The sequence below is a fragment of the Sebastes fasciatus genome, chromosome 19 (genome assembly GCF_043250625.1).
Source record: "Sebastes fasciatus isolate fSebFas1 chromosome 19, fSebFas1.pri, whole genome shotgun sequence".
In the NCBI taxonomy this organism is placed as follows: domain Eukaryota; kingdom Metazoa; phylum Chordata; class Actinopteri; order Perciformes; family Sebastidae; genus Sebastes; species Sebastes fasciatus.
The window spans coordinates 7,113,929-7,124,915 of NC_133813.1; the positions used below are offsets into that span (position 1 = coordinate 7,113,929).

The window sequence follows — 10,987 nt, forward strand, 5'->3', positions numbered from 1 at the left end:
ATTTACTCCAACTTTGATTTCAGTTTATTGAACACTCAACAGGTAGGTCAGCATGGTCATATAGTTTTATCAATTGCTTGTACTACTAGATAACTCGCTATTTTATTTTCCTTTTGTTCCAGCTTGTTTCTTATGAGTGCATTTCTTTTCCTGGATCATTTCAAATGTATTTATTGATTTTGCCATTCTCAATCAAAAGTGATGCTCTAAACATTCTTCAGTTCATAATGTGCATTAACTTCTCCTTTGGTTGCGGGTGGAAAGAAACAAGTCTAATGTTATCTTTATTCCAGGATGGAGTACAGCTCTGATGTGTTTTTGGAGGAGCTGTGTCCAGTGTGTGGAGATAAAGTCTCTGGGTACCACTACGGTCTGCTCACCTGTGAGAGCTGCAAGGTAGATGGAGTTGTTGCACTAGTATAGTTTTTTTTTTTTATGCCTATCCAACAGTTATTGTTATATTATACAATATAACTTCCTTCCTCTTCTTTAAAACTTGCAGGGTTTTTTCAAAAGAACAGTTCAGAACAACAAGAAGTACACTTGTGCAGAGAACCAGGAGTGTACAATAGATATAAGCCAGAGGAAACGGTGTCCATTCTGCAGATTTCACAAATGTCTTCGAGTTGGCATGCGATTGGAAGGTAAGGAGGGATTTTCATCCATCTCTGCATGCTGTGAATGGGAAATAAATTACTTTTTTAGCGGAGGTCTGCATAACTTTTCTTACATGCATATTACAAATATAAATAAATCTGCTTCACGCGGCCTAGAATGGCGATTTTAAAGCCTGCAGGAAAAGTAGGAATTAGGTTATTTCTACAGACTTCTGTTGTTTCTGTTAGTGGAGAGAAAACATCCAAAATACACATTTAGCTGTTAATTGTCTCCTAAATTTCTCCTAAATTCACCAAAATGTTAGCATTGGATAATGCCTCATTTTCATATTTAATCATAACATTTCAGAAAACTTGTAATACAGATAAATAATTGTTTTAATGTAAGTTATCAACTGGGGAAGTTTAATATCTGTTAACATTTGTTCCCTCTGTAAAAACCTTTGACTTCAATACATCAACAAAATCTGATAACAATGGGGATAAATTAAGGGGTAACACATTCACATTTATAGAAATAAATTATACTGTAAATACTTTTTCAATAGCCCAGTATATATTTAATAATTACAGGGGAATTATTTTGCAAAAAACTTTTTTTTGGAGCACAATTTTGAAATGAGGGTGTGCAGGAATTAGCTCATAAGCTCTACCTTCTTTTACCTAAAGAGAGAAGAAAGACAATCATGTAAATGTACCTGAATAGGTAAAACTACAATATCAGCTTTCCAAGAACAGAAAAAATGCCCAAAAGGAACAATAATTATAATCTAAAAAGGGGGTTGGGGGTGACCAGTGTGTGCACATCTCAGTGAAAACCAGCTTGAAAAACTGCTCTAAACAAATCAACTGTTCTCATCAGCTGTTCGTGCAGATCGGATGCGAGGCGGCAGGAACAAGTTTGGCCCCATGTACAAGCGTGATCGTGCCCTCAAGCAGCAGAGAAAAGCTTTGATTCAAGCCGGTGGATTCAGATTAGACGACGGTCCACCTCTGGGCTCCTCAACCCACCAGAGAGACATGACCTTTACTGGTGGCCTCCACCCAGTTCCCATCCTTCACAGCACCTCTCTACCCACAGCACAGAGCGATCGTATCAGCTACCAGCCTCCCACACTGTGTTCACTCCTGCCATCACCTGGTGCCACCCAGTACCAGTCCTTCTCAAACTGGACCATCAAGTCAGAGCACGCCAACAACTGCGCAAGTCCACCGGGCTCTGCTGACGAGCTATACTTAGGACCTTTCTCTCCACAAGGTCCCAGGATGCCTCCGCTGGTGATGGAGTTCTTGCGCTGCGATCCAGATGAGCTCCAGCTGCAGAATAAGATCACCGCTCGTCTCCTGCAGGAGCACGCGGCCTGGGAGAAGCACGGCAACCCCAGAACCTTCAGCCTGATGTGTCTCATGGCCGACCAGACGCTGTTCTCCATCGTAGAGTGGGCTCGCGCATCCATCTTCTTCAAACAACTTAAGGTAAGTATTGACTTTGGTTTATACGCATGCAAAGCCAACACAGTGTCACTCACAACTCGTCAAATACCGACGCTTAGTAATTGGCCCTACGCTTCAAAATAGGACGCTAGGTATCCCTCTAGCGTCAGTTTTGGACATGTCAGGGACGACGTGTCAGATTCCACTCGTTAAACATCAACGTTGACTTGGTTTCACACGGGACACGAACTGCGGTGTCCTGGGTGAAAGTGCATGTTTATTTGACCATCTCATACAGACGCTAAAGGTGCATAGACGCTAAAGGGTGCTTCAATCAAACGGTCAAACTAGGCAGCGCTGATCAAATATGAATCAATATTCTGTTTCTGTAATGCCTATTTCTCTCCTCAAATGTTTTCAGAAACATCTTGTAGTGCACTGTTTAGCTGTAAAATGAGAAAGTTTACCCTCGCTTTAAATAAATCTCTAATAAACTCAGAAAAATGAATAGTATGTCAAGCAGTTTGTCCGTGTGTTGTCCTTATAGTCTCCACCATTGTTTGCTGTGCTGTTTGGGGATGCTCCAATCGCTGAATGGTTTTAACTCTTTCTCTCTGCTCCAAGGTGAATGACCAGATGAAGTTGCTGCACAGCTGCTGGAGTGAACTGTTGCTCCTGGACATCATCTCCAGACAGGTCCTGTATGGCAAAGAGGGCAGCCTGCTCCTGGTCACCGGGCAGGAGGTAATTCATCGCCTAAAATATGTAACAACAAACAAAGTACACACTTCATTGCTAGCCAACCCCCCAAAAATATATATATATATATTTTAGAAAGGAGGTATGACACATGAATATGAAAGTTGTGCAGTACAGAAGGACATCCGTGACTGTTCCTGATGTCAGTACGTGTGCTCTTTGCATCAGATGGAGCTGTCCGACATAGCCTCTCATGCTGGTCTTTCCTTGGCCAGCCTGGTCCAGAGAGGACAGGAGCTGGTTGAGAAGCTCCACATCCTCAAGGTGGATCGCCAAGAGTTTGCCTGCATCAAGTTCCTCATCCTCTTTAACCCAGGTTAGTGACAACTGATGCTTTTTTTTATCTGTACAGCTTCATAATGGCAATGAAATGTCCCACAGATTTGTTGGATTCTTAGTGAATATTTCACAAGTGTGTTTTTCGCCAAAGTATCTTTCAATATAATGCAAACATCTGTACAATCATAGCCTGTTTGCAATGCAAGAGCGTTTCCAGGGGCGCAGGACTAATTCAAAGGACTGTACCTGTACCTTGAACTAGAGGAACCAGGGTCTAAATGTTGTTCCTCAGCCATAGTTCAAGGGGTCAAAAAGGTCCCTCCTCTGGGGGTAGTACTTTCCGCAGCCCAGTCGCCAGGAACAAATGTTGGCATTGTACGTTTCTGCAAACCACAAGTTACATTGAATGCCAACATTTTTGCATTTTTCATGTACTCCGTTCATTGGTTATTGCTTTCCCTTTGCCCCACTGACCAGATGTGAAACAGCTGGAGGAGCGTCAGTTCATAGAGAGCGTGCAGGAGCAGGTGGAGGGAGCCCTGCTGGAGTACACGCTGTGCACCTCTTCTCACCTTCTCGGACGCTTTGCTCATCTGCTGCTTTGTTTGTCCGAGTTGCGCTCTCTCAGCACCCTCGCTGAAGACTACCTGTACTGCAAACACCTGAGTGGTGAGGTGCCCTGCAAAAACCTGCTCATTGAGATGCTCCATGCCAAGCGCAGCTGGGCATGAAGACTCAGAGGCTCTGTGATTGTCTGATTATATGGATGCATTATGCTGTGATGAATGTTTAATAGAAGGAAATTATCCTTTTTTCTGTGCTTTCAGGCTGAATTTTAACAATGATATACTGTATACGGTTAAATAATATTGTAAATGGGAAAAATTTACTTTTATCTACTGAAACTGCTAATGAGCTGTTTGCCATTAAATGCAAGATGAGATGATATCAGATTGATATAATTTTAATCTCATTTTAATCTTATTAAAACCTATGGGGTATAGAGTAGAATTTCAGGTCTGTGGGTTTAAGCAATGCCTGGCCACAAAACTTGAGTTCTGCAGAGATGAAGAGGTCACTCATGCTGAAGTTAATAGGTGCGACATGAACACAAACTTTTGGAAAACCCTCTCACAATACATAACACATCCCATGAAGGAAGTGTACGATGAGAAAACAGACACACTTCCGGCAGGTTAAAGTCAGAGCACATCAAACCTTTGTTATCGGTCACTGAGATCCCACCGATTACACCTTCAACCACCTGTTTTTCCCCACTCTGCTTTAATAAAAGGCTTAATCAACATAATGCACTCATGTGGTTTTGGAAGCACACTATCTGATCTTGTCCACCTCACTGGAGCCCATTTCCTAGTCGGCCTTGACATCCAGCTGGCATCAAGTTGGCATCGGTCCTGGTCAAGGACAAAACATGGTAGTGTGATTAAAAACACGCTGTTACAGGCACAAGCACAAGCACATTTACCAGTACAGTTAAACTTCTTACAGAAAGTGAAAAATAAATAGTATTACTTCACTGAAGTAAATTAAGGGACTATCGAAATATACTTTTCGCTTCTCGGTGATTCAATGTTTGTGTTACAAAGTAATTGTAGGAGTAAATAATACAGGTAAGTTTATTACATCAAAACAGCCAAATTCAAATTAATTCAATACTTTAGGAAAATGTCATTGATGGCTTGGTTCATTTAAATCATTAGTTTTTTTGCTTTTGCTTTGTGGCTACACTTTAACATCATCATTGTGCTATGCTGGTACATTTTTTTTATTTATTTTACATACATGTGAATAAAAAGAAAGTTGACCTATGTGCTTTACGAATAGAACAAGGCACTAGCTGTCTTTTAGAGGACCTTCAGTACTACTGAAGGGCTGGTTCACCCAGATTTGAATCAAATTACATTTTTCTCAGTTCCCGGTAGTGGTATCTCTCTATGTAGATGTTATTTGTTATTTATATATATTTTTCAAATAATTATATTTAATTCCAATGTCATTTAAAGTTTTAGCCTGAACTACATCCAAATCCAAATGTTTTGCGGCTCCAGACAGATTTTTTTGTTTATTATGATGATTATGATTTATTTTTTTTGCCTAAAATGGCTCTTTTGATAGTAAAGGTTGCTGACCCCTGCCCTAGACCAGGGGTCAGCTACCTTTACTATCAAAAGAGCCATTTTAGTCAAAATTAAAAAACAAAATCTGTCCTGATCCGCAAAACATTTAAGCATTGTGATGAAGGTAACACAGTTTATAATCTAAGTATATAGTATATAAGTCTAATGCAGTGAGGGCAAAAGTGCAAATGTACTACGGAGTATTGGGACCACATTGATGGGAAAAACATCTGAGATTTACAGAATAAAGTCATAATATTACGAGAATAAAGTCATAACTTTACTAGAAAAAAAGTCGTAATATTACGAGAATAAAGTCATAACTTTACGAGAAAAAAAGTCGTAATATTACGAGAATAAAGTCATAACTTTACGAGAAAAAAAGTCGTAATATTACGAGAATAAAGTCATAACTTTACGAGAAAAAAAGTCGTAATATTACGAGAATATAGTCATAACTTTACGAGAAAAAAAGTCGTAATATTACGAGAATATAGTCATAACTTTACAAGAAAAAAGGAAAATAACTCGTAAAATTACTACTTTATAATATTGACTTTATTCTCATAATACCACTGTTCTCTTAAACTTATGACGTTTTTCTCATAATATTACGACTTTTTTTCTCGTTAACCTATGACTTTATTCTCGTAATATTATGACTTTATTCTCTAAATCTCAGATTTATTTTTTTCCTCATTGTGGCCCTAATACTCTGTCGTCCCGTCGTACCATAGACCTACAACAATGATAAATATAAATAAAAATGAAAATGTAAACAATAAACAGTTATTCATTTACATTTTAAAAACTCCACAGGGAGCCACTGGAGAGGAGCTAAAGAGCCGCATGTGGCTCCAGAGCCGCAGGTTATAGACCCCTGGACTAGTCCATATACTGTAGATCTCAGAGAGGAAAAACTGTGACGTCGATTCTATAGGAGGCAGTGATGCATTAAATCTGCCGGAAATAAGCAGTAGAAGAAGAAGACCCTCTTCCTCTACTTCCGGGAAACAGAAGCTACACAAGCACCAAAATGGCGACATTGGTAGCAAGACAGGCGCCGCTCGGAGGTTTCAGTTTCGAAAACTGCAAGAGGTGAGCGCCTTTAAACGGATGGAAACCACAGCAGAATAACTACATAACTCAGTTTAATGAGATGTTGCTCTTTCTATTATAATGAGTGTAGAATAAACGTGTCTTGATGCTGTTTCTCAGTGATGCTAGCTCATGTGCTAACTTGGCTTCCATACAATGACTCAGGCTTTTCTCCACCACGCCGGTTATCAACACTAATCTACACTTATCTTCTAAATATAAGAAGATGGATACATGTTTATGAGTTGTTAATTATATAACTTGTGTTTTACTAGTAGATTAACGTTATTAAACGTTATAATGTTAGTTAATAAAGCAAACTGGAGAGTAAACCACCACACAGAGGAGGCTCACTGGAGCTCCTCTCTGTGTGTTATGATTTATTATTAGCAAGTTAACTGTTCATGTTAATACAAATCTGGTTTAAGAGGGGACATAGTGTTGTGCACTATCTTGTATTTTACCCCCAGATGTTTCTTTTTTTTATGATCCATCTGTTGATTGTATTTTATTCTTTGCTGATTTATTTTTATTTTTTTATTTTTTGTAACCTTGTTTAGAAAAGTGCTATATAAAGTTTATTATTATATATATTCTAGTATTATTATATTAGCATAATATATATATATTATAATGATAATATTTATTATATATAGTGCACCAAATGATAACTATAGTTTCAATAAAATATAACTGACTCATCGATTAATATAAATTAAAGTTAGACATGTCAGAAAATAACCTTGAAAGCTCATACAATTAACATATGAGTCTTTAAGGTTTGTATTTTTTTTCATTACAGTATGTACTGTTGCATTTCATTTATGAAAAATTCAAATAAATGTTTACTGTTATTTTATAGAATTTCATATGTGAAAATTAGCTAAATTTAATATTAATAATATTATAATACTTTTTGTTCTGAACTGCAGACATCATAAAAACAAAACAGCACATCCTTCTGTAAAAAAAAGTGAACAGAAATGTTAGTTAACACTTCATTTTACAGGTCCACAAATTTCATGGTAATTAGGTGATAAATAGCAAGTAACCTATTTGTGCCAAATTACCCCAATATTAATTTTATTTATTATTATTATTATTATTATTTATTATTATAGAAAAATGTGCTTAAGATGACGTAGAAAAATATCATAAAAAAGTATTAGCACAAAATATCATAGAAAAATATGATTGGTGTCCGAGTCTTGTGATTTGTTTCTTCTGTATCTTTAACTGACACTCCCTTTCATACCACAGTATACCTTTAAACCGTTACAACCCTACTCAGGTTATTTACAGAGCTTTCATTAGGCTTGATGGCGTTTGTTTTGACAGTGATGCAGATATACAGCTGCTTTTTTCTTCTTCTTTTTTTTAAAAAAACATTTTGTTTTCAGAAATGCCCTTTTGGAAGGTGAAGCCAACAAAGTGGGATGCAGCTTGCCTGCTGCTCGGAAAACAGGAACTACCATCTGTGGTGTTGTCTTCAAGGTGAGTGACAGAAACCAGGCTGAAAATATAAAGTAAAGATCTTCACTTGACTTTGCACTACACATGTTGGCTGACTTGGTTTTCGGTTTTATGTCTTTTGTCAAACCAGGGGGTGTCAGCACATGGGCTAATTGTTAGAACTGTTTACTTTGCTGAAAAGCACTGAAGTAAGCAGCATGTGGGTTTACTGAGTCTAAATGATGATTTGTGTGTTGTCCCTGTGAAGGATGGCGTCATCCTCGGAGCTGACACCAGAGCCACTGAGGGCATGATAGTGGCAGACAAGAACTGCTCCAAGATCCACTACATCTCCCCCAACATTTAGTAAGTGACAGGAGCTGCACCTTTAAAATCTTACAGTTGTTTTCTCATGACTCGCTCCATGAATGTTCTAATGATACACATAGTGGCTTTGAGAAATCTTATTTTTGTAGATTTCTTATTCTTTTTAAGCTTCGTGTGATGAAGCTGAGGTGTTGTAAATTGTATAACTAACTGTGTAATTGTGTTTGTCCAGTTGTTGTGGAGCAGGAACAGCTGCAGACACAGAGATGACCACTAATATCATCTCCTCCAACCTGGAGCTGCACTCCCTCTCCACAGGCAGGCTGCCACGCGTGGCCACCGCCAACCGCATGCTCAAACAAATGCTCTTCAGGTACACTCCTCAAAATACAGTATATCATCATCACATAGTAGGTGTTCTGAGAAATCAACTGTTGATAGATCAAATATCCAGATAGCCAGGTTTGGTTAATCCAGTTCTACTTGCTTTGAGTTAGTGCTATGCACAGACATGTGAGTCAGTGTGCTGCTGTGTGTGTTGGTGCAGGTATCAGGGCTACATCGGAGCAGCTCTGGTGCTGGGCGGAGTGGACTGTAACGGTCCTCACCTGTACAGCATCTACCCTCACGGCTCCACTGACAAGCTGCCTTACGTCACCATGGGTCAGTCTCAAACACTAAACATACACACCACTGTTTCTACACGAGTCTCCGAAGCAAAATTGTGATTGTGATTAATAGGTTTTTGAGGGGTTTTTTCATCTACAATCTGACTTCCATAAAGTCTTCCAGAATAGCAATGTATGGTGACTGTGCTGATCACGCAGAGAACGTCAGCTCACTGCTTTTCTTCTTTTCTAAAGGCTCCGGGTCCCTGGCCGCCATGGCAGTGTTTGAGGACCGCTACAAGCCTGACATGGAGGTGAGTACACCACTCGCATGTAATCACACAATCCTGTAAGGAAACTTCCTGTCCAGCATGCTGGTTTTCAATTTGAGCATCAATGTTGTGTTTCTTCACAGGAGGAGGACGCCAAGCGGCTGGTGCGAGACGGCATCGCTGCAGGTATCTTTAATGACCTGGGCTCTGGCAGCAACATTGACCTGTGTGTCATCACCAAGGGCAAGCTGGACTACATCCGGCCCCATGATGAGGCCAACAAGAAGGGGGTCAGGTGAGAACTAAACCAGTGACGCTTCTGAAACAGTTTAATTTTCATCCTGCATGAATTCACCCACATTATTTTCCTTGAACATGTTTAACAACCTGGGTGTTTTGGTCATTACTTTTGTCAGGTAAATTACTTTTTTTTAAGGTGCTGAATTCAAAATTCAGAGCATATCTATGATTGAGGGATTGCCTCCGCACGGCTCTCAACATGGCAACAGCTGAGCCGGCGGCTCACAGCTAACGGCGCTAACAGCGAAAACAATGTTCTGACAAAAATGAATATATTGAAACACAGTCATACATTCCAAAGTGAGCAGATGACACACAGCAGCTTTCCACGAAACAATGAAACTTCAGTGTTTAAATCTATTTTCATGTTGCACACGGAGAAAGTGTATCATTGGTTCAGTGTTAACAGAACGCATCAAGTCCTCTCACATCACTACAGAGCATGTTGTACTCATGATCTGAAATCATTAACTTGCCATCACTTGATGAACTGGTGGATGACTTGTTGTCTTATTGCTTGTTCTGCCTGAAGAGTAAATGAGCTTGAAGCCTTGCAGCAGTGAGTACAGACAGAGAGTGCTGTGGTAGAGTGAACACTTAACACTCATCTCAGTTTGCTACTAACCAACTTTTTTTTTTATCTATCCACCCGGCGTGCTCAGTTTGACCTTGCTTAACTAATACAGATGTTTCGATGCCATTTTTTTCCTTCCTGATACCGATTCTGATACCTGAACTTGCGGCACCTGCCGAGTACCGATTCCATACTAGCGAATTAAAAAGTTATATAGTTTTTATTATTATTATTATTATTATTATTATTATTATTATTTAATAGCAGAATTAATACAGTAGAACTTGGCAACACTAGTGCCACCCCTCGAAACGGAAGCCTTACATACTGTACATATCGCCGTTTTACTTGTGTGATTTAGTGTATTATAATACCTATAGTTATAATGCGATCATAAGTTACTCTAAGTGGTATCAGATCGGTGCGTAGACTGGCGTACTCGCCGATATCCGATCCCGAACTTTGGGCAGTATCGGACGCATTTCCGATACTGGTATCGGAACAACTAATGAACTAACTAACAATAACTAATGTGCATGGCTGTGTGTGTTGGATAGTAGTCTAAAGCGGCATGCTGTGCTGATGAAGTCTCATGTCAGATAAACATGGCGACGACATGTTTAATGAAACTGTTCAGCTTTAATTGAAACTTCCATGTATGTAATTTTCCCCCGATGTAGAACTGGTGACTACAAGTACAAGCGAGGAACCACCGGTGTGCTGACGAAGCTGGTGACCCCGCTGAACCTGCAGGTTGTGGAGGAAAGTGTACAGACTATGGATACCTCCTAAATATACTTACAATGTGTACTTCTTGATGTAACTTACTACCCCTCAGAATTCCCAGCACAAACGACATGTTTTTCCATAATTTACAATAAAAGTGTTTGAGTTGATTTGTGTTTTGTTCACTACTATCTTAAAAGTTGTTGAGCGGAGTCAGTTTTAAAGGGATATAAAATAATAAAAGTACCCATGTCAAGACAGCCAAACAAAGTCATTTTTGATACATTTTAAGGTAAATATTGTGGTAATTCCAAAGAAATTTCAAATAGGTTACTTTCTAATTATCACCTAATTACCATGAAATTTGCGGACCTGCAAAATCAAGTGTTACCGGCTATCCTGG

General features: G+C 39.2%; 2 protein-coding genes across 2 annotated transcripts; both read left to right on the forward strand.

The window, feature by feature from the left end:
• Positions 1-294: 294 nt before the first annotated feature.
• On the forward strand, positions 295-4,392 carry LOC141757162 (nuclear receptor subfamily 5 group A member 2-like). Its single transcript, XM_074617459.1, has 6 exons — positions 295-396; positions 503-644; positions 1,480-2,093; positions 2,676-2,795; positions 2,979-3,126; positions 3,567-4,392. The coding sequence occupies exons 1-6, from the start codon at positions 295-297 to the stop codon at positions 3,818-3,820; spliced, it is 1,380 nt and encodes a 459-aa protein (XP_074473560.1). The 3' UTR covers positions 3,821-4,392.
• Positions 4,393-6,165: 1,773 nt separating this feature from the next.
• Positions 6,166-10,754, forward strand: psmb7 (proteasome 20S subunit beta 7). The gene is made up of 8 exons (XM_074618868.1): positions 6,166-6,325; positions 7,726-7,819; positions 8,046-8,143; positions 8,337-8,477; positions 8,652-8,767; positions 8,968-9,026; positions 9,128-9,279; positions 10,539-10,754. The coding sequence occupies exons 1-8, from the start codon at positions 6,264-6,266 to the stop codon at positions 10,648-10,650; spliced, it is 834 nt and encodes a 277-aa protein (XP_074474969.1). The 5' UTR covers positions 6,166-6,263; the 3' UTR covers positions 10,651-10,754.
• Positions 10,755-10,987: the final 233 nt, after the last annotated feature.

Coding starts and splice junctions, on each gene's coding strand:
- LOC141757162 (XM_074617459.1), top strand. CDS start 295: ATGGAGTACAGCTCTGATGTGTTTTTGGAGGAGCTGTGTCCAGTGTGT. Junction 397..502: donor TCACCTGTGAGAGCTGCAAG/GTAGATGGAGTT, acceptor TAAAACTTGCAG/GGTTTTTTCAAAAGAACAGT. Junction 2,094..2,675: donor TCTTCTTCAAACAACTTAAG/GTAAGTATTGAC, acceptor CTCTGCTCCAAG/GTGAATGACCAGATGAAGTT.
- psmb7 (XM_074618868.1), top strand. CDS start 6,264: ATGGCGACATTGGTAGCAAGACAGGCGCCGCTCGGAGGTTTCAGTTTC. Junction 6,326..7,725: donor AGTTTCGAAAACTGCAAGAG/GTGAGCGCCTTT, acceptor TTTTGTTTTCAG/AAATGCCCTTTTGGAAGGTG. Junction 8,144..8,336: donor TACATCTCCCCCAACATTTA/GTAAGTGACAGG, acceptor GTGTTTGTCCAG/TTGTTGTGGAGCAGGAACAG.